The 22,862-nt window shown below is 50.1% G+C and overlaps 2 protein-coding genes across 3 annotated transcripts in view; one reads left to right on the top strand and one right to left on the bottom strand.

The window, feature by feature from the left end:
* Positions 1–1,784: 1,784 nt before the first annotated feature.
* The window catches only part of LOC112635356 (keratin, type II cuticular Hb6), a 60,724-nt gene continuing 39,646 nt past the window's right edge, over positions 1,785–22,862 (bottom strand). The window contains exons 2-10 of the mRNA XM_025403459.1: positions 8,548–8,920; positions 7,532–7,740; positions 6,678–6,738; positions 5,823–5,918; positions 5,445–5,609; positions 5,057–5,182; positions 4,563–4,783; positions 2,559–2,590; positions 1,785–2,420 (exon numbers count right to left, since the gene is read on the bottom strand). Of these exons, the coding sequence (XP_025259244.1) occupies positions 2,239–2,420; positions 2,559–2,590; positions 4,563–4,783; positions 5,057–5,182; positions 5,445–5,609; positions 5,823–5,918; positions 6,678–6,738; positions 7,532–7,740; positions 8,548–8,916 (1,461 nt within the window). The 5' untranslated portion in view covers positions 8,917–8,920 and the 3' untranslated portion in view covers positions 1,785–2,238. The remainder of the gene's footprint in view (positions 2,421–2,558; positions 2,591–4,562; positions 4,784–5,056; positions 5,183–5,444; positions 5,610–5,822; positions 5,919–6,677; positions 6,739–7,531; positions 7,741–8,547; positions 8,921–22,862) is intronic.
* LOC112635353 (keratin, type II cuticular Hb1) overlaps positions 19,278–22,862 on the top strand; it is a 7,009-nt gene continuing 3,424 nt past the window's right edge. Inside the window, exons 1-5 of one of the 2 annotated variants that reach the window (XM_025403454.1) lie at positions 19,278–19,690; positions 20,498–20,706; positions 21,500–21,560; positions 22,320–22,415; positions 22,629–22,793. In XM_025403454.1, coding sequence (XP_025259239.1) covers positions 19,322–19,690; positions 20,498–20,706; positions 21,500–21,560; positions 22,320–22,415; positions 22,629–22,793 — 900 coding nt within the window. In that variant the 5' untranslated portion in view covers positions 19,278–19,321. The remainder of the gene's footprint in view (positions 19,691–20,497; positions 20,707–21,499; positions 21,561–22,319; positions 22,416–22,628; positions 22,794–22,862) is intronic. The other variant, XM_025403455.1, reaches the window with a different exon arrangement.

Here is a 22,862-nt window from a genome sequence, read left to right as displayed (position 1 = left end):
CTAATGGAAAGCACCTTCTGCAGCTTCCGTGCCCAGGAGGCCTTAAAGGGATTGGAGCACATAGGGAAGAACAGAAGCCCCGGCCATCAGCTCCTGAACTCTTGACCAGAGCTAGCTCCAAATGCCAACCTTACAAGTGAAGCCATCCTGGACCTTTCAGCAGGGCCAGAGCCCCAGTCAATGATATGAAGCAGAAGACTTACCCAGGCAATTCACACAACTATGAAAAATATTGTTGTTTTAAGCCACTAAATTGGGGGATGTGTTGTTACATAGCAATAGATAAGTGGAGGGCAAGTTGGTACCTGGCAGAGAGATGCTGCTGAAACAAAACTCAAAACCTGTGACATTGACTTTGGGCCCAGGCATCAGGCAGAGCCTAAATGTGCTCAAGGAGACAATTAGTGAAAGCAGGATAGCCATCTCTGGATGCCTAAGAAAAGCCCTGGGGGTAGGGGCTGCTCCTTATGGCTGCAGTTCCTGTGGTCTTTAAAGTTCTTGCTTTTTACTGGCCAATCTCTGTTATGGTTAATAATGCTTTATGTTAAACTTTCTCTGTTCAAATTATTATTTTCTGATTGGACCCTGACTGATACACCGTGGCCAACCACGTCAGCTGAACTCCCAGCTGGTGGCCAGCACCAAGTCCAGCCATGTGAGATTTTGGCCTTTCAGACATTCTAGCCCTCCAAACAGCATCTTGTAAAGTAGAACTGCTCAGTAAGCCCACAGAAGCCTGAGGCATGATAAAGTATTGCTGCTTTAAGCCTCACCATTTGGGTGACTTGTTATGTGTAATAGATATCTGAAACACCTCCCTACGGCCCAGTAGATATCATCATCCCACTCTAAATTTGAAGGAACTTAAAGCTCAGTGAGGCTTAGTGATTTGCCCACAGTTACAGACTAGTAAATGACTGAGCTGGCACTCAAAGGGCATTAACATAGCCCTTTCAAACACAATCCCACGTAGGGAGCTAGAAGGATCTTAGGAATACTGTCCAATCTCTCCATTCCACAGCCAAGGCAGCTGAAGATTAGGGGCTGGAAGCAATTTGCCCAAAGTCACACATGTGGCAAATGGCCACTGAGGCTTGGAATGAGAAGCCCAGTTCTCCTGACTCTCAACCCAAGGCTCTTTCTCCCCGCACAGTGCTTCTCTCACATACTTCCCTTCTCTCACATACCTTCCTTCCATTCTCACCTGTCTTTTTCCCCATGAACTTTCCCCTCCAGGAAGGCCTTGGGGTGGGGGCAGTGGATGATCACCCTGGTTGAGAACCCCTAGAAAACATATGGCCACATCTAGAGACATTTTTAGTTGTCACAAGAAGGTGGTGGAGGACGCTTGGCATCTAGCTGATTGAGGCCAGAGATGCTACTAAACATCCTACCAAATGCACACAACAGCCCTAAAACAAAGAATGACCCAGCCCACACACTGTCAGTAGTGCTGAAGTTGAGAAATCCTGATCTAGAGAAACCCATGATCCCATAAGACTCCCTGGCTCCCTGAGTCTTGTCTCATTTTCCCCAAGGCCTGGGCTGCTCGAGGACAGATGGGCGGCACCTACTGTGGTCATTTTCAGCTACTGAAAACTAGTGGATAAACGGGTCCTGAGGCGCTCTGGCAGAGAACCCCTATCACAGGAGGGCCCTGGCATTTTCAAGACTTTGAGACACTAGGCTTGATTCGCTACAATGAGTTTATTGGAAACACAGAGTGAAACAAAGACAAAGGAGAAGGCAGCAGAGTCATTAGTTTTTCAGAAGCTCTTGCGGGCCACACGTGGGCCTGTCCCTCGCAGAGTCACAGAACCACCATCCAGGGTGCACGTCTCCATTCCACAGGCAGAAGCGCATGGGCAGAGTCCCAGGTCGTGCAGACAGGGACATTCCCGGGCCTCCCCCGTTCCTCCAAGCTTTGGGGAAGAGGTCAGGCAAGACCAATGCATACAGCAAAAAACAGAAAGTAGGCGGAAGAAAAGGATGAATCCTCGGGACAACAAATTGACTACCAGAAAAGGCTAGAGAGAGAGAGACCACGGCGCTGGCCGGGCCTCCCCGGACTCCTGCGACCAGGGATGGCTCCCAGAGTGGAGCGGTGGGGAGGGCACTTAGAGTGCACGCAGCTGGCGGCGGCTCTTGGGAGGCCGGCCAGGGCGGCGCGTTCCGGTGGCCCGAGGACTGGCTGGGTGGAGAATGATGGCTACAGGCGCTGGCAGAGGCCGCAGCTTCCTAGCACCTCTTACAGCTGCCGCCGCAGGCGCCAATCCCGATGGAGGGGGCGCAAGCGTTAGTGGTGCCCACCACCACGTTGCTGTTGCTGGGGACGCTGCTGACTCTGGTGGAGACAACAGGGGCAGTAGTGGAGGCACAGAGATCGCCACAGACGACGCCACCGCGGGAGCTGCTGACGCCTGCAGGAAGAAGAGACGGAGGCGTGCGTCAGGCGCAGCCGCTGCCTGAGTGGGTGGCTCGCTGTGAGCCCACGCGCCCTTTCCCCAGAGGCTCCTAGACCCGCCCTGCGGGAGGAGGGGACGGACCCCACTACTTACAGACATTCACCGAGCCAACGCCCTCACACAGCCTGCAGGGAGAGAAGGGCAGAGGTCAGTGCCTCAGAAAAGGCGCTGGGCCCCCGCGACTGAGGTGGAGGGGGTACATCTGTGGCCCTCCATCTGGGCACTTGCCAAAGGGAGGGGGCAAGAAATGCTCTCAACCAGGAGCCAGCGTAGCCCCGGGTCACTGTGAGGGTCTGGAGACAGAAAGCCTGTAAGTGCCTGGCTCTCCACCGCTCCTGAGCTGTGCAACCCCAGCTTCAGCCAGCCTCAGCCTGGGCTTCCTTATCAGGAAAATCTACTTCGTAGATCTCTTATGAGGAATGAATCAAATAAGAGGCGTCCAGTGCTTAGAGCCTGGCTCATAGCCCTTAAGAGCTATTAGCTGCCACTGCCTGGAAGTTGGCTCTGACTGAATTGCAGGTGCATTTGAGGGAAGCACATTTAACTTCTGAAATCCAGTCTGATTGGTGTCATTAGATTATAGGCGTCAGGGGGGTAGACTTTGTTGTCTATTCCGTTCCCCACCACCTAAAAATAATGCCTGGCTCAATACAAAACTGTTGGATAAACTAATGGGATTTTAGAACAGGCTCAGAGACTGCCCACCACTGTCGTCTCATCCAGCAGATGGAAAGGCTGAGGCCCAGAGGGAGGACATGTCCAATGACAAGGCAGGGCTGTCACCCCAAACACTCATTTCCACCCAGCCCACATTTCCCTCCCACATAGCTTCCCCTAAGGGAAGAAAATGGAGTTCCCCTGAAAGCACACTGGCCAAGGATTGGTGAAATCAGCTTCAGATAAGAGAAGCCACAGCCACCATCAAATTGTCCCATGCCCAGGTTCCCTAGGCAACACACACCAAAGCTCCTGAGTTCATTCCAAGAGCCCTGTGTGTTGGAGGATTGGAATCTGAGGCCGCTCAGATTCCAATGCCATCTCCATGTGTCTCTCCAACTTCCAAATTCAGACTTGGAAAACTCCTCCTCCCAGAATTCTTCACTTATTAAATTCCCCAGGCCGAGCCAGACCCCTGCCTCTGAGCTTTCCAATGGAACAACTCGAGTTTGTTGGAAATCTCATCATGTGGTCACTTTAATTTCTAGGTCCCAAACCTGTGTTCCCCATTTCCCAAATACACAAGATGCTCCCTCTGCATCCCCAATCTTCACCCGCCTCTCCCCAGGGCCAAGGGCCTGACTGTCCACAAAAAAAAAAAAAAAAAAAAAAGAACTTGGAGTGAAACCAACTGACTAACTAGGGGAAAGAAACCAAGGGCAAAGACTGCGCTCACATTCTGGGAGCATTGTCCTTCTGGGAGCAGGAGCTGTATAGCTGCCCTCCAGCTGTATAGCTGGCCTTCAGCCATAGGAAGGCTGAGTGACCAGTAGGTCTTCTCCGCTCCCCCCACCTCTGAAGCAAGCAAGCAAGCAAAAATCCTGAGAGCAAGGCATAACTGCCCCAACGGGTAAGTCCTTACTCTGTGTCTAACTCATTCCCACTTGCTGCAATAGAAGACCCCTTTGGGATGTTCATTGCCATTATAATAGAAAAATGTGAGTTGATGGTGTCATTTATCTGAAGCTGTCCTTATGGGATGCATCTGAACTCCCAGGTCTGGAGCTGGAGCCAGGGCCAGACTAGGAAAAACAGAAGAAATCCTGAGAGGCACTTGCAGCTACAGCTGGAAGGGAAGGAGCACTACCCAGGCAAGCTGGCCCCAAGCCTTAACTGGGCTTCTCAGTAACAGGAATACCTGCTGCCAGATTACTGGATCTCAACTGAGATTAACAAGACAGCAATTTCAGATCAGTGCCTAGGTGAACATGAGAGACTCAAGCAGCGCTAGATCATACTTAGGGGACTTACACAAATTACCTATCTGGTTGCAGGGTGGGGAGGTTAAGAAACAAAACTTGAGTGCTGCCGGGAGTGTGAAGACAGGGCACGCTGAGAACCCTGGCACGGCTAGGAAAGGGAAAGGTCTATGGGACCCACCTCTGCTCCTCGCCCTCCAGCAGGCGCCTGTAGGTAGCGATCTCAATGTCCAGGCCCAGCTTGGAGTTCATCACCTCCTGGTACTCCCTGATCAGGCAGGCCATGTCCTGCTTGGCCTTCTGCAGGGCGCCCTCCAGCTCGGCCAGCTTGCAGCGGGCATCACTGAGGGCCGCCTCACCCTGCTGCTCAGACTGGGCCACTGCAGCCTCCAGCTTGGAGTTCTGAAGACAACAGAGAGAACAAGGTAGATCAGAATCTCTGGGTCTCTCTGATGCTTACCTGGATGAGACCATGCTCCCCACCAACCTGGGAGCACCCCAGAGCAGAGCCTCTCGCCTTCATCACCTGGGACTCACTGAGAGACCACAACCAGGGACTCTACATGGACAAAGGGGCTGGAGAATGAATGCTGAGATCCAGATGGGGCACACATAGGCTGTGTGACAATGGTTAGGCCCTCGGTCTCTCTGACCTTGGTCACAGATGCCCCATACCTGGCACTTGGCATTCTCCACCTCGGCCGTCAGTCTCTGGATCATGCGGTTCAGCTCGTTGATCTCCTCCTTGGTGCGGCGCAGGGTCTCTCCATGCCTAATCACCGTGGCCTTCATCTCCTCACACTGGGGGAAGTAGAGATGCTCATGAGGCTCAGGGTGGGACTTCCCATCCATTCAGGGCACCACGGATGATTATGCAGGTTGTACAGTGCTCAGCCTGTGCAACCACACATGGCAGTCCTGCCCTGCCACCCTAACCTCAGAGTGGCAGCCATCTCTTCTCATCCCCAGAGACCAGCATCCCCAGAAAAGGAAACCTATTTAATAGATACCTCACATCCCTCCCACTGCCATGTCTAGCAGGCAGGTGTCCTGTGCCACTCACCTTGCTGCGGTACCAGGACTCGGCCTCGGCCCGGCTGCGGGTGACAATGTCGTCGTACTGTGCCTTGATCTCGGCGACGATGCAGTCCATGTTCAGGTCCCGGCTGTTGTCCAGCTTGACAACCACAGAGGTGTCTGAGATGTGGGACTGGAGAACTCGGATCTCCTGCAGGAGGTGGGGGCGGTGACTTTAGTTGAGAACACAGCCCCACCCACCATGTCCTGACTCCACCTTCTCAGGCTTTCTCTGGTCCCCAGCCCTGCCCCCCCACACAGCCTCAGGGACTGCAACCTCTACCCACATCCTGTCCAATACTCCCACCCCCCAACTCTCCTCTCTGCTGGCCACCAGGTCTCTGCCTGGCCCCTGGGCCCGCACCTCCTCATACAGCCGCCTCAGGAAGTCGATCTCCTGGATCAGGGCCTCCACGTTGGCCTCCAGGTCTGACTTGCGGAGGTAGGCGCAGTCCACATCCTGGAAAGGTGGGGCGTGTTGGAGCTCAGAGGACCCTGTTAATCTAGCCCCCAGACTCATCTCTCTGCCCATCCATTCCATGCAGCCAGGGGAAAGCAGTCCCCGGTGTCCCATTCCCATGCCTCTGCTTCCCTTCTGCCCTTCCTGGGATGAGCTGGCATTCTCTGCCCCTCTGAGGACAAATCCTGTTTGCTTTGGGCATGACTCACCAGCCTTTCACCCCTCCTTGCCCTCCTGTCTCTCCCTTCTCCCCTCTCCTGCTCCAGGAAGCCTGCCCAGACTGACCCCCCTGCTCTCACACCTTGACCCTTTCCTGTCCTTCAGTAGTGCTCCAAGAGCCCAGTTCCTGCTGCTGATTCTGCTCCGTCCTCCCTTAGACCCTGGGATTGTGTCTGTGCCTCAAGGTCCGACTCCCCAAAATGCTAGACAGACTGCACTGTCTCTCAGCAGAGACACTGTATCTGCTATGGCTCCAGGGGACTCAGCAACAGACCACAACCTCTGGAGCAGAGCAGGACACACAGAGGACAGTGCAGCCATCCCCTCGCCCAAGGCAGGTGCTGATAGATGTTCCAAGGTCATTGTCCTTTTTCAAGACCCTGGATGCTCCATCTAATGACCTGCACCTGGGCAGTCCTATCCTACTGTGGAAAGGTCACTGTGCTCCACACTGAGGTTGAGACCCCCTGTGTGTCCCCAGGAAGAGCCTGTCATTCTGAGATCCCACAGATCTGTGCCTCTCAATCCTGTGTCACTTGCCTTCTTCAGAGCCACAAACTCGTTCTCAGCTGTTGCTCTCAGAGAAACCTCCTCCTCATACCTGAGGCAGAGCAGAGGGCAGAGAGGGGAGGTCAGAGCAAGGCAGGTCTCTGCAGAGCCCCCATCACATCACACTTCATCACAGCCACGGGGACAGTACTAGAAACACCCCCACACAGCCCGGGCCTGGCAGACTAGCTGAGTGCTTTCCGGTTGGATGTGGGATGTGTCTGGGATTCTCTCTCCACTTCAAACTGGGGAGGAAGAGGGCTCACCTGGTACCTCCCAGTCCTGTTCCCAAAGGGTCTCTGAGGTCCCCCAGGAGGCAAATAGGACTCAGCCCCCAACCCCATCCTGGGAGTAAACAGCATATCCTCCTGGGGCCTGTAGCCCCAACCTCCCTTCACTGGTGTGAATCCCAGCTCAGGTGCTGGACCTGCAGACCCTCGGAGCTTAGAACCCAAGGCAGTGGGAACACCCAGAGCCCCAGACCTGTCACTCGTGAGAGACCCTGGGCTCACATCTGACAGGTGCTACAGGTATCAGGACTGAGGGTCAGGAGAGAAGCAGAACCCTGCAGAGGCTTCCTCCCCACCAAGCGCAGGGGAGAGCTGCTGGGTGATGTGGCTCAGGGAAGAGAAGGCTGAAGTGGGATAGAGACAGGTAGTGGGAGTCACAGCCCTCCTCTTACACAGGTGTCTGGGCAAAGATTCCACAAATGAAAAGACCCTGCCACCCTCGGTCATCCTAGCGGTCATGGCCACTCACCCTACCTGGGAGTTCTTATTGTCTAATCCAGTGTATTTAACCTAAACCCCATTCCTGTGCCCAGCATCCCTCCTGCTGTCACTCACTTCTTCTTGTAGCCCTCCAGCACCTCCTGCACGTGGTTGAGCTCTGAGGCCAGCCTCCCACTGTCAGCCTCCACGCACTCGGCCTCCCGCCGCAGAGTCTCGATGTAGCCCTCGAACAGGGGCTCCAGGTTGCTCTGGCAACACTCGCGGTTCTGGAAGAACTGCAGCTTTGTCTCCAGCAGCTTGTTCTGCTGCTCCAGGAAGCGCACCTGCCATTCAGGGTGGGAAGGAGGGGCAGATGGTTTCTGGTGCCCCAAAACCGGCTGTGGGGGCTCACGAGGCGGGGGGTGCCTTAATGGGAACCCCCAAATTTGGAGCTTATCCGAGATTGAGTAGAGGTGGGCAGTGGGAAACAGAGTTTCTGGATTTCCTGGTCATGATTTGTGCCTAGATTTCCCACTCAGGAATGGAGCAAGGGCTGGGTGGTGTCAGTGCCTGCTCTCTGGGGAGCTCAGTGACCCCAAGCAGATGAACACAGTGGAGGCTCAGCTCCTCACTCTGAAGCCAGGTGAGGCAGCATCCCTCACAGGCAGAGTACCCAGGTTCGGATCTCAGATGGGATTTCTGGGGATGGTGCCAAGTAGAGGGTGTCTAAATTGAATCACCATCTGGAAGGGAGCTCAGCTGTTCCAGCTCTTCCCCTATGTCATCTGGAAGTCAGTGCACCCTACTTTCTCACCCTGGGTCTGCCCAAATCCCTCTGAGTTCAGCAGCAGCGGTCACATGTCCCCCACCCCCAAATCCCTGATATCTAGCTTGTGTCCCAGAGCAGCCTGGCCACACTTTTCCTTCACAAGCTCCCTGTATCTGAACTGTCAGCTGAGTCTGCGTCTTGAGTGCCTGTGTGTGTCTCTGTGTGTGTGTGTGTGTGTCTGTCTGTGTGTCTGTGTGCCTCTCCCATCAGACTGGGATCTCAGGCAGTCAGAGGTCTTTCTGTCTCTGACTCCATCCTCAGTGCCCAGCCCTGGCTGTGTAGGTGGTGGGAGTTCAGGAAGGGTGTGATCCGGGACACCCACCTTGTCGATGAAGGCCGCGAACCTGCTGTTGAGGGATTTGATCTGCTCCTTCTCCTCCTGCTTCACGCACTGAGCATTGGGGTCAATCTCCAGGTTGAGGGGCGTGAGGAGGCTCTCGTTGACCGACACGGTGGTGATGCATGGGGGGCTGGGCCCGCACACGCCCCCAGAGCGGTAGCCGAAGCTGCGTCCACAGGAGCCGGCCCTATAGCCTCCGCACACGCTGTGGCTGCCAAAGCCCCCGGAGAGGCCGCGGTAGCAGGAGATGCCGCGGTAGGGGGCAGCAGTGATGCAGCAGCGGCCAGGCCGGGGCCCGCAGGCCGAGATGCAGCTGAAGGCGCGGCCACCACAGTAAGATCCGCAAGTCATGGTGCTTTTTGGGGAAGAGAGGAGGTTCTGAGGATGGAGACGTCCAAATGGAGAGTACAGTAGTCGGGGCGTCAGGCGTTCACTATTTGCACCTCTGTAGGCCTTTTATATAAGTGGGGAAACTGTGACCACGTGGGTCGGAGCAATTAGAAGGCTTTATGGGCTTGGGTTGTGTAGCTGCTGTCGCTCCCCACTTAATGTGCTTAATTGGTGCCCAGAAGCAGCCAGATATTTATGATACTTTGCCCTAAACTGCAGTTTTCCTCTTCAAAGGACCAACTCACGTCCCCCACACCCACCTCAACCTCCCAATACACAGTTGAGGAAACTGACGTTGGACGAAGGAGTGAGCAGTGACTCAGGTTGGAATGGAAGGGAAGGGGTGGGGCTGCTGCTCTTTCTGTCCTGCCGGGTTTGACATTGTCGATGCGCTGTCCGTGGTGCTGATAGGACTAGCCAGGAAAGTTGGGAGGGGGAATCCCATGATGTGGAACTTGGGGGGCGTTTGATGGTTTCTCCAAACCAGATGGCCTGTTTCTGCACCCCAAAAGCCCCACATTTACAGAATCTCTAACTTAGTCACCTTCTCAGGACCCCAATTCCTCCACACGTACTCCCAAATCCCTTATCTATACCTATCAACATGTTTTTCTCTCTCTCTCCCACTCTCTGGTGCACACACACACACACAATGCACTCACATGTTGGCCTTCCTACTCACAACCTCCCTCTCTCTTTAACACACACACTCACGCACACAATGCTTTCACATGCTGACCTTTCTACCCACCATCTCACACACACACACTCACAGGTTCTCACCTGCACATTGAACTAGCATGTATACTAGTCCTCAGGCCACCTTATTAGGCCATATTGGCCAGCTTGGCTGAGCGAAGGCATTCCCTCCCTCAGAGTGTCCCATGAGGCCTCAGGGGCACACACTAGCCCACTGATCCCAGGAAAGCACAATTACTTCCCACAAGGCCCTAGACAAGGATTGAATGTCTGGATGTCCTCTCAGGCCTCTGTGTAACCTCCAGGGCCTAGAAGGTCTAGGGTGAGCACCACTGTTATGAATCTGTATAGTGTCTGGCTCAGATTATGAGATCATGTAGAGCCACATGAGGAGAGCATCCAGCCCCTGCCATCATCTCCTGAGTCTCTGCTGCTTTCCACACTATATTCCTTGAAACTCCTGCATGGAAGTTTATCAGTACCCTTGGCAGGTGCCAGAGAACAGATCTATATTTGTGTGTGCCATCCATCTAGTATAAGTAGTGTGGGTCTTGAACTCACGAGGGCTGGGTAGGAACCAAGGCTCTGCCCTGAGTATCCCAGTGTAATCTGGGGGAAGGCACTTGACTCTCCTGGGAAATAGGTTAAGGCTTTCCCTCCTACTACTGCCTTAGAGTTATAGAGATGTGTACAAGCTCAGCAGACTCCAGAGCACAGAGCAGAAGGGCTTCATTACAATCATTAGGAGGCAGTGGGCTCAGGGGCAGTGTTTATTCAGAATTCATGTTCTGACGCACTAATTGAACCAACCAGAATTTTATTTTAATGAAATGGATTATGAGAAAATCAAATAGAGCAGAGTAGACCAGAAAATAGTAAATTGCACCATACGTCACGAGAATAACTTGATACATGCCCTTTGTATTTCAGTTGTATGGCATATGTATATGTATGTGCATACCCAGTCACTATGTAAAATTATTTCTTACTATAGTTGCAACTGAAAAGTTGAAATATCCGTTTCTCATTGTATACAAAAACCAAATTAAAATGGATTAAAGACTTAAATGTAAGACCTGAGACTATGAAACTGAGACTACTAGAAGAAAACATTGAGGAAATGCTTAAGACATTGACCTGGACAAAGATTTCTTGATTGAGACCTCAAAAGCAAAGGCAACCAAAGCAAAAAATGAACAAATGGTATCACATAGAGCTAAAAGAACTTCTGCACACCAAAGGAAACAATCGACAAGGTGAGAAAATGACCTACAGAATGGAAGAAATATTTGCAAACTATTCAACTGACAAGGAATTAGTAGCTGCAACATATGAGGAACTCAAACAACTCAATAGCAAGTAAACCAAATAATCTGATTTTAAAATGGGCAAAAGATCTGAATAGACATTTCTCAAAAGAAGAATATACATGGCCAACAGATATATTAAAAATGCTCAACATATCATCGAAGAAATACAAATCAATACCACAATAAGATTATCATCTTAACCCAGTTAAAATGGCTTTTATCAAAAAAGAAAAAAAAAGGATGCTGGCAAGGATGTGGAGAAAGGGGAACACTTGTACGCTGCTGGTGGGATGTAAATTACCACAGTCACTATGGAAAACAGTATGGAGGGTCCTCCAAAAGCTAAAAATAGAACCACCAGATGATCCAGCAATCTCACTACTAGGTATACTTCCAAAAGAAAGAAAATTCATATATCAAAGAGATATCTGCACTCCCATGTTTATTGCAGTGCTATTCATTATAGCCAAGATTTGGAATCAAGCTCAGTGTCCATCAATGGATGAATAAAGAAAATATGTTACAGATACACTATGGAATATTATTCAACCATAAAAAGGAATGAAATCCTGCCATGTGCAACAACATGGATGGAACTGGAGGAAATTATGTTAGGGAAAATAATTCAGGCACAGAAAGACAAATTTCAGATGTTCTTACACATATGTGAGAGCTAAAAAAATTGATCTCATCAGAGAGAGAGTAGAATGATGGTTACCAGAGGCCGGGAGGGGTAATTGGGAGGGGAAGATAAAGAGGTGTTAGTAAATGAATACAAAAATAAGTTAGATAACAGAAATGAGATTTAGTATTCAGTAGCACAATAGAATGACTATAATCATTTATCGTGTATTTCAAAATAACTAAAGGAGTAGGTTTGGAACGTTCCCAACACAAAGAAATAATAAATGTTTGAGGTGATGGATATTCCAAGTACTCTGATTTGATCAGTACACATTTTATGCTTATCTCAAAAATATCTTATGTAGCCCATATATATGTATAACTATTATGTACCCATAAAAAGAAAACATAAAAATAAATAAATAAAAAGTTTGAATACATGACATATTAGTTAAGCACACAGACTCAGATTCTAAACCGCCTCATTTCGAATTCTAGCTCTGCCATTCTCTAGCTGTGTAAACTCAGGCAATTACTAAACCTCCATGTACCTCATTTCATGGTTTCTAAAATGAAGAAAATAATAGTGCCCACCTCATAAAGTTGTTGTAAAGATTAAAAGAGTTAATCCATGTAAATCACTTAGAACTAAGCCTGGCACACTCTAAGTGTGTAATCACATTAGTTGTTGTTGTTGTTGCTGCTGCTGCTGACATATCCGCAGCATTGATGGGATATACTCACCCACATGCCTAAGCCATCTGTGTCCAGTTTCCATTAACTCTGCCTATCTTAAAGAACTTGTAGAAGGATTAAATGAAATAATGCATGGACAATGTTTAACAGCACATAGAAAATGCTCAATAAATATTATCTACTGTATTCTACAATGGGAGCCAGTCCAAGGGGCAGAGGATCTTAGACCTTTGGCCATGGTTACTCCTTTTGTCCTCGAAAAGAACACCAAAACAAATGCCCCTCCTTCCATCTCTGCTCCAGTCTGATTGCCTCAGAGAAGGTCCAATGAGAATCTCTTCTCTTTGCAAAGGAACACATCACCAATCCTTGGGCAACCATACTACTGGATGAGAAGAGAAGCTTGGATAATCTGAAAATTCTGAATCTGTGAATAATTCATAAGTGTGTATTTATTATTTGGACTTAACAGACCATTAGAAATCCTCAGTCATAAATCAAATGATGGCACACTCACTCATCTTTATTTTTGCCTGATCCTAAAACCTCCTTATTGGTCAGTAGCCAGAGGATTTCATGGGGTTGAGGTTGGGAGATATGACCTTGATAATTCATCCAAGTACAATGGTGCTCCAATGAGAACAAGAGAAGGCAAGCTTTCTTTGCAGATGGACAAATGGAAGTTGGAGTTGAGGAAGAACTTCCCAGAAGGAGACAAGTAGTCATTATTTTCTAAAGGAGCTTGCATTATCTCTTCCATTTAGGGAGGCTTTATGTAAAAGAAAGACACTTCTTATTCTGCAGTGGCCACCATTTTTGTGGAGATAAGGTGAACAAAAGACCTTCAGATCTGGAGATCAGAGTCTCTTAGCCCAAGTGGAACTTTATTTCAAGGGGCACCTGTAAAGAATGGGCAAATTAGGTGATTTTAACATTAGGAAGTTCTTGTTCAGTGCTCCCTTCAGTTCATTCTGCTCCCTGGAGGGTATTATAAGGCAGACTCCTCAAGATAGTTGACCGCTTAGAGTAGATAAAATTTTCCAGCTGGGGGACTCAGGGATTTTGTGACTGATATTTCCTAGCTCTATGCTCAATCCTGTCTTAATTTTGGAGGGAAGGAGGCACTAAGAGGAGGAAGGAGACATGGGTTCTGGAGCTCCCAGTCTGGTAGAGCATATTCAAATTCATGAGAAAGGCCAGAAGTCTAAAGAGGGTTATTTTTCAGACATACTGTCAGATGCTGAGGAATGCAATGACTGCTGACAGTGTCCTTCTAGGACAATGTGCAATTGCAGCTAATCTGATGGGAAAGGCAAGAAAGGCTCCCTGGAGAGGGTGAGGACAAGCTTTAGGCAAAAGGCGGACAGGACAGTGTTGAGAAGATGTGCATGGAGGCATTTCAGACAGTGAGAGACAATGAGACAGGGCTAGTGGGTGGACAACAGGGGATCCTGTGGGCCCTTGCAGGAGTGGAGAGGATCTTGAGATGCTGTGACAGTGGAGACAGAGGGAGAAAGCCAGTTGAGGCACAGCCCTCGTAAGCAGGGACAGTGTCATCCCTGAGACTCTGCTACACAGCTGTGGGCTGGAAGGCAGCCTTTGAACTCTACATCTAGAGCATCTGCATGCCGGGTTTACAGGTGTCCAGAGGGCCATGCCCTTACTAACCTTGCAGCTGGCTCATGCTTTCTACTCATAGAAAGCAGATGCAGGCCAGGGTCCAGTGAAGGAAGCTGAGAGGTAGTGGGGAGACTGCTTACACAACACCTGGGCTGTTGAGATGTTGATAATGGAGTTGACCCAGGCCAGTTGGGTGGGTGATTGGGGAGAGGCCCAAGTCAGAGCCCTGCCTTCTCAGCCAAGAGAGCCCAGGACACTGGCCAATTATACATCAGAACTCACCAGAGAGGAGTCCCACTGGAAAAGGGCCAGAAGGCCTCTGTGGGATGCCTGGGTGGGGCTGGAGCCTGACTCAAAAGCTCCATCCTGGTGACGTTCATCCCACTAACCAGCTGAGTACCTGCACTTCCCTCACCCCATGTCCCTGCCCTGTGAGGGTTCATTACTATAAATCTGGAGCTATGGTGCCCACCTCTTCCAGTGGGTCTACACACACTTCCCCTTGGTGCTGTGCTGCTTCCCCCATCCACCTCCTCCTCTGCTCTTTCATCCCTGGAGTGACCCCTCCACCATACTCCCCAGATCTTCTCCCACTTTTCCTCCACTGTCCTCCAGTTTCCTCCTCTTGCTGACTATCTCCCAAGATCTCTCCCTCATTTTCTTCTCCACCCATGCAGCACTCTCCTTCTCTTCTTCTAAGTTGCCCTTGAGAATAATAGTCTAAGACCAAGTATTTATTTCTGCCTCTTTTCCTAGAAATCTCCTCTGATTCACTTTTCTCTTTCCTTCTCCAATCTGGCCTCTGGTCTCTAGTCTGCCCCAAGGCCTTTAAGATCCTTGCTCTCATTGACTGACTTTCCCTACCACCCCCTTATAACCCAAGCCAAGGACTTTGCTTGGGTTAAGGACACATCTCACTCACTTCATTCTTCCTTCAGGCTCCAGCAAGGAAGGTCACCTCTCTCCACCCCCACCCCCAGGAATGACCACATCATCTGCTTCTTGTGTCCCCACCCTATCCTACCACATAGCTTTGCACAATAAACCACCAAGCTTTGATGGCTCCATTACTTAGCACTTAATATGCAGCTGGTATTCTTTTCATTCATTCAACAAATATTTATTGAGCACCTACTATGTGCCAAGCCCTTGGAATATATCCACAAAGAAAACTTTTGTACATATTGATGTGTTGCAGGGTTTGCATTTTTTTTCATGATCTGGGTATGTGTCCAGCTTTTCTCTTAATACTGGAAGCTCACCAAGAACAAGGGTGAGCTCTCCTATACCCTCTGGCCCTGAACCCTGAGAGCAACCTCCATGGCCCTGCAGAGGGCATGGGGCAAGATGAGTATTTGTGTTTGTATGTTATGTACAAACACCAGCTACTGTGTGATACTTATTACTGATGGTTGATGGAGTACAGAAGGGAGCGCAATGGGACAAACGCATCCCTTCCTTTGGGATCAGACACACAGGCTCTGGGTGCAAGCTCTTCTACTAACACACAACCTGAGCCTTAACCTCCCTAGACCTCAGTGTCCTCATCTATAAAATGAGACTAATAACACCAACCTCAAAGGGTAACTGTAAAAATTAAATGAGTTAATGCATGTTGGACTCTTAAAATAGTATCTAGCATGGTGTAAGATGAACATCAAAAGATGTTATTATTAAGTTTGGAAGAATAGTCATAAAATAGTTTTCTACATGAAACACCTACTACTTACATAACTTTAAAAAAAAAATAGCCACATACCCCAGAAAAACTCTTGCACAAATATACCAGAAGACATGGGAAGGGATGTTCATAGCAGCTCTGCTCGATCTACAGAACTCTGAAAACAACCGTGCGGTTATTGAGGTAGAAAGGCAAATAAACTGTGGTATAGCAATGAGTGAAATCCACAGTGAAAATGATCACAGGACAGCTACAGGAAGCAGCATTTAATGGAAGAAATCAGGTGCACAAGGATCCATACAACATGAGTCCATTTATGTGAAGTTCAAAAGCTGGAAGAAGAAACAATATGTCATTGCAAGATGGGTACATTGGTTTTAAAACTGTAAGAAAAGCAAGGGAATAATTAAACACAGAATGCAGGAGAAGAGTCACCCTAGGCCAGGAAGGAGTAGGGTACAATCAGAACGAGGTACATAGGAAGCTCCTGAAATACACACATGTTCTATTTTTTCCTGTAAGTGGTAGGTATTGGTACAGATCTAACCACCTATACATTCTTTTGGGTTGAAATATTTCACAATAAAAATAATTGTTACCTCCATAAAGTTAAAATCTTTCCTCTTTACCTTGCCAGAGCCAAGACCATAGAGTGGAGATTCTGCCATCTTCCCTCCCCTCCTCTCTGCCATCTTCCCTCCCCTCCTCCCTTCCCCATGACAAGGTTTTTTTTCTCTGAAGAAAACAAGTTGAATGTCTTTTTAGGTCTTCAAAAATTAGCAGCAATTAATTCCTGAAGTTCAATGAAATGGTGTCAACGTTTGAATTTTTCATACCTTGCTTTAAATTGCTTCTTACATCTTTAAAATTGCTTAGTAAGGACCAGCCATTAGTAATTAGCTTGTGTTTATACATGCTGTTTTTATAAGGAGTTATACTGGTAGAAAAGGTGAAGTGTGGATGAGATGTACTTTGACTCATAGTGCTCCTCAGGACATCCAACCGCTGGTTTGCTGGGGACATCACTGCGCAATTGTGGGCAGTGCCCAGAATTGCAGATGAGGGTACAAAGAGCTTCAGAAGTGCTGGCCCAGCTGCCCTGAACTCACAAAGGAATAGCAGTGCCATACTCTTCTCTAGGGTGACCAGATAGCTCAACACCATCTGTGACCTCCCACATTTGTCCTGTCACAAGGCCACACTCTGAATGTTTTGCACAAATACCCTGAGCCCTACTCTCTTCTATTTTTTTCTTCTCCTCTCTTTTCCCATCAATCCTACCTGTTCTCATTCCCTAAGGCTACTCTTTCTGCCTTTGCCCTTGAAGCACAGCAGCTCCAGGGGGCTACAAGCCAGGTCATTTCACTTCCCTTTTCTTCTCCTCAATTTAATGCAAACCTCTGTACTTTATGAGCTAATTTTTCTAGGACCTGTTCTATTGGAGTGGGGGTGGTTCATTGGGTAAGTAGAACATAGTACAATCTATCAAAGTATTGTCATATACCAGAGGTATGCAAATAACTAAAACTGATGTTTTCCATCCCGTCCTTCAATTCTTAGCCACGGAGTGCTGTACATCTACCTCATACTCCTTCCCAGCCCCTAAATAGCCTCACATCGCCATGTGCCACATGTCCCTAAAGGGCCCCTCATGGTTCTAACCATCCCAACCCACTCTGACTCTGCCTGTCTTCCTGAGATAGATTCTCCCACACCCTAAATTCACAGATATTCCCCTGTAAACAACTTTTACTACCCTCTTGAACTTATCCAAGGATTAGGAAGTCGAGGGGTTGTCACAGCTTATAGGTAAGAAGGCATTGCAACTCCTGGCTCCGTCACTTACCAGCTGGGAGACTTTGGGCAAGTTATTTAACCGCCCTGACCCTTGGTTTCCTCATCTGTAAAATGGGGATAATGGTACATACTTCATATGATTGATGTGAGAATTAGAGATCATTTATGATATATAATGATGATCACATAGTAGGTGATCAATTGAAAAGAAACATATTCTTATCAAACCAGGATCTATGTTTCTCTACACAGTTCTTTCTAATTCTAATTCTCTACACAGTTTTTCCAAATACAGGGGGAAATGTACTCAAGTGATCCAACCTCCATCTCCCAGGTTCAAGAGATTCTCCTGCCTCAGCCTCCCGAGTAGCTGGGAATACAAGCACATCCCACCATACTGGGCTAATTTTTGTATTTGTAGTAGAGACGGGATTTCACCATCTCTGGTCTTAAATTCCTCCACTGCGGCTGGTCTTGAACTCCTGACCTCAGGTGATCCACCCGCCTTGGCCTCCCAAAGTGCTGGGATGACAGGTGTGAGCCACTGCGTCCAGCTGTGATTCAATTTAGCATCACCAATCCGATATTTCGTGCTTCCTAGGGTGACATAGTAAGAGTTATACAGCATCTTTTATGAGGTATTCTACCCAACAATGTTTAATTTAAACCTAATCGAGCCTCTAGCCCAGTGCTGTCCAACAGAATTTTATGTGAAAATAAATAACAAATCAAATAAAAATAAATAATAAAGAAGTGTTCTTTATTTGCACTGTCTAATAAGGTAGACACCACTTACAGGTAGATGCTGAGGTCTCAAAATGTGGATTGTGCAACTGAATAACTAGATTTTTAACTTATTTAATTTTTACTAACTTAAAGTAGCCACATCTGCCTGTTGTCTACCAAATTGGACATCCCAGCTCAAGATTTAATTTCCAGTTTATAGAAAATACAAGGGCAAGAGCCACAAATTAAATTATGTAAAATCTAGTTTTAAAATTCTTAGGACAGTTAGGAAAATTAAATCTGAGATGAATAGTAAGTGGTGCTTTGGAATTATTGTTAGTTTTCCTGCATAAGAAAATAGTACTCTCCTTATTCTTAAGAAATTCCTACTAATGTATTTAAAGGTTACATGCCATGCTTTCTGCCACTCAGATAATTGGGCAACTGCGAAAGCAAATACGGTATAATGTTAACTGTTGAATCGGGGTAACCAGGTGGAGCATCAATACATGCATGTTGTATTATTCCAATTTTTCTCAATGTTTCAAAGTTCTCATCATCAGAAAGATAAAAGACAAATATTTCATAATCTGCAGATTGTTCCCATGGTAGGAAAGTGAGATGGTTTTCAGCTGCCAACTGAAAAATCTGGAGACGGGGAAATCCAGATTTGTGTTTCAGGAGCACTTGAGCCACAGCTGGGATGGAAATAAGGGAGGGTATTTATGAATGCCTCAGCCTTTCCTGAAACCCCTCTCCCCACATCACACTTAACACACAAGTCTCCTCCTTCCAGTTTCTCCCAGCACCTGGCCTCCCTTCTCCTCCCCTCCCCAGGCCCTGCTCCTCCTTCTCTTCCTCTCCTCTGCCTTCCCCTTCCCTCCCCAATACCTACAGATGAAGGAGTGCCCTGCTGGCAAGACACTTTGAAGATGAAACATGCTGACTCCCCCTAGAGCCCAAGGCTGACATCCTTTACAAAGAAGAGGGTGCAGGCCACTCCACCATTAAAGCACAGTCTAGAGAGGCGTTGGACCTGGCTAACCACCCAAGCCCATAAAGCACAAATTGCCCCAACACCATCTTCACAGCCAAGCCCCTTCAGAATCTGCGCATAAATAGGGCTGCGGTGCCCTGAGGAGCACATTGGAGTTTCCATCAGGACTCCAGGTACCCTATCCTGTCCTCTGCAACTCAAACATCCAGGAGCACCATGACCTGCGGATCAGGATTTGGTGGCCGCGCCTTCAGCTGCATCTCGGCCTGCGGGCCCCGGCCTGGCCGCTGCTGCATCACCGCCGCCCCCTACCGTGGCATCTCCTGCTACCGCGGCCTCACTGGGGGCTTTGGCAGCCACAGCGTGTGCGGAGGCTATAGGGCCGGCTCCTGTGGACGCAGCTTCGGCTACCGCTCTGGGGGCGTGTGCGGGCCCAGCCCCCCATGCATCACCACCGTGTCGGTCAACGAGAGCCTCCTCACGCCCCTCAACCTGGAGATTGACCCCAATGCTCAGTGCGTGAAGCAGGAGGAGAAGGAGCAGATCAAATCCCTCAACAGCAGGTTCGCGGCCTTCATCGACAAGGTGGGTGTCCCGGATCACACCCTTCCTGAACTCCCACCACCTACACAGCCAGGGCTGGGCACTGAGGATGGAGTCAGAGACAGAAAGACCTCTGACTGCCTGAGATCCCAGTCTGATGGGAGAGGCACACAGACACACAGACAGACACACACACACACACACAGAGACACACACAGGCACTCAAGACGCAGACTCAGCTGACAGTTCAGATACAGGGAGCTTGTGAAGGAAAAGTGTGGCCAGGCTGCTCTGGGACACAAGCTAGATATCAGGGATTTGGGGGTGGGGGACATGTGACCGCTGCTGCTGAACTCAGAGGGATTTGGGCAGACCCAGGGTGAGAAAGTAGGGTGCACTGACTTCCAGATGACATAGGGGAAGAGCTGGAACAGCTGAGCTCCCTTCCAGATGGTGATTCAATTTAGACACCCTCTACTTGGCACCATCCCCAGAAATCCCATCTGAGATCCGAACCTGGGTACTCTGCCTGTGAGGGATGCTGCCTCACCTGGCTTCAGAGTGAGGAGCTGAGCCTCCACTGTGTTCATCTGCTTGGGGTCACTGAGCTCCCCAGAGAGCAGGCACTGACACCACCCAGCCCTTGCTCCATTCCTGAGTGGGAAATCTAGGCACAAATCATGACCAGGAAATCCAGAAACTCTGTTTCCCACTGCCCACCTCTACTCAATCTCGGATAAGCTCCAAATTTGGGGGTTCCCATTAAGGCACCCCCCGCCTCGTGAGCCCCCACAGCCGGTTTTGGGGCACCAGAAACCATCTGCCCCTCCTTCCCACCCTGAATGGCAGGTGCGCTTCCTGGAGCAGCAGAACAAGCTGCTGGAGACAAAGCTGCAGTTCTTCCAGAACCGCGAGTGTTGCCAGAGCAACCTGGAGCCCCTGTTCGAGGGCTACATCGAGACTCTGCGGCGGGAGGCCGAGTGCGTGGAGGCTGACAGTGGGAGGCTGGCCTCAGAGCTCAACCACGTGCAGGAGGTGCTGGAGGGCTACAAGAAGAAGTGAGTGACAGCAGGAGGGATGCTGGGCACAGGAATGGGGTTTAGGTTAAATACACTGGATTAGACAATAAGAACTCCCAGGTAGGGTGAGTGGCCATGACCGCTAGGATGACCGAGGGTGGCAGGGTCTTTTCATTTGTGGAATCTTTGCCCAGACACCTGTGTAAGAGGAGGGCTGTGACTCCCACTACCTGTCTCTATCCCACTTCAGCCTTCTCTTCCCTGAGCCACATCACCCAGCAGCTCTCCCCTGCGCTTGGTGGGGAGGAAGCCTCTGCAGGGTTCTGCTTCTCTCCTGACCCTCAGTCCTGATACCTGTAGCACCTGTCAGATGTGAGCCCAGGGTCTCTCACGAGTGACAGGTCTGGGGCTCTGGGTGTTCCCACTGCCTTGGGTTCTAAGCTCCGAGGGTCTGCAGGTCCAGCACCTGAGCTGGGATTCACACCAGTGAAGGGAGGTTGGGGCTACAGGCCCCAGGAGGATATGCTGTTTACTCCCAGGATGGGGTTGGGGGCTGAGTCCTATTTGCCTCCTGGGGGACCTCAGAGACCCTTTGGGAACAGGACTGGGAGGTACCAGGTGAGCCCTCTTCCTCCCCAGTTCAAAGTGGAGAGAGAATCCCAGACACATCCCACATCCAACCGGAAAGCACTCAGCTAGTCTGCCAGGCCCGGGCTGTGTGGGGGTGTTTCTAGTACTGTCCCCGTGGCTGTGATGAAGTGTGATGTGATGGGGGCTCTGCAGAGACCTGCCTTGCTCTGACCTCCCCTCTCTGCCCTCTGCTCTGCCTCAGGTATGAGGAGGAGGTTTCTCTGAGAGCAACAGCTGAGAACGAGTTTGTGGCTCTGAAGAAGGCAAGTGACACAGGATTGAGAGGCACAGATCTGTGGGATCTCAGAATGACAGGCTCTTCCTGGGGACACACAGGGGGTCTCAACCTCAGTGTGGAGCACAGTGACCTTTCCACAGTAGGATAGGACTGCCCAGGTGCAGGTCATTAGATGGAGCATCCAGGGTCTTGAAAAAGGACAATGACCTTGGAACATCTATCAGCACCTGCCTTGGGCGAGGGGGTCGCTGCACTGTCCTCTGTGTGTCCTGCTCTGCTCCAGAGGTTGTGGTCTGTTGCTGAGTCCCCTGGAGCCATAGCAGATACAGTGTCTCTGCTGAGAGACAGTGCAGTCTGTCTAGCATTTTGGGGAGTCGGACCTTGAGGCACAGACACAATCCCAGGGTCTAAGGGAGGACGGAGCAGAATCAGCAGCAGGAACTGGGCTCTTGGAGCACTACTGAAGGACAGGAAAGGGTCAAGGTGTGAGAGCAGGGGGGTCAGTCTGGGCAGGCTTCCTGGAGCAGGAGAGGGGAGAAGGGAGAGACAGGAGGGCAAGGAGGGGTGAAAGGCTGGTGAGTCATGCCCAAAGCAAACAGGATTTGTCCTCAGAGGGGCAGAGAATGCCAGCTCATCCCAGGAAGGGCAGAAGGGAAGCAGAGGCATGGGAATGGGACACCGGGGACTGCTTTCCCCTGGCTGCATGGAATGGATGGGCAGAGAGATGAGTCTGGGGGCTAGATTAACAGGGTCCTCTGAGCTCCAACACGCCCCACCTTTCCAGGATGTGGACTGCGCCTACCTCCGCAAGTCAGACCTGGAGGCCAACGTGGAGGCCCTGATCCAGGAGATCGACTTCCTGAGGCGGCTGTATGAGGAGGTGCGGGCCCAGGGGCCAGGCAGAGACCTGGCAGCCAGCAGAGAGGAGAGTTGGGGGGTGGGAGTATTGGACAGGATGTGGGTAGAGGTTGCAGTCCCTGAGGCTGTGTGGGGGGGCAAGGCTGGGGACCAGAGAAAGCCTGAGAAGGTGGAGTCAGGACATGGTGGGTGGGGCTGTGTTCTCAACTAAAGTCACCGCCCCCACCTCCTGCAGGAGATCCGAGTTCTCCAGTCCCACATCTCAGACACCTCTGTGGTTGTCAAGCTGGACAACAGCCGGGACCTGAACATGGACTGCATCGTCGCCGAGATCAAGGCACAGTACGACGACATTGTCACCCGCAGCCGGGCCGAGGCCGAGTCCTGGTACCGCAGCAAGGTGAGTGGCACAGGACACCTGCCTGCTAGACATGGCAGTGGGAGGGATGTGAGGTATCTATTAAATAGG

Source organism: Theropithecus gelada, chromosome 11, assembly GCF_003255815.1.
Source record: "Theropithecus gelada isolate Dixy chromosome 11, Tgel_1.0, whole genome shotgun sequence".
Taxonomy (NCBI): Eukaryota; Metazoa; Chordata; class Mammalia; order Primates; family Cercopithecidae; genus Theropithecus; species Theropithecus gelada.
The sequence above is the reverse complement of the archived record's forward strand: the minus strand, read 5'-3'. Positions and strand labels throughout refer to the sequence as shown.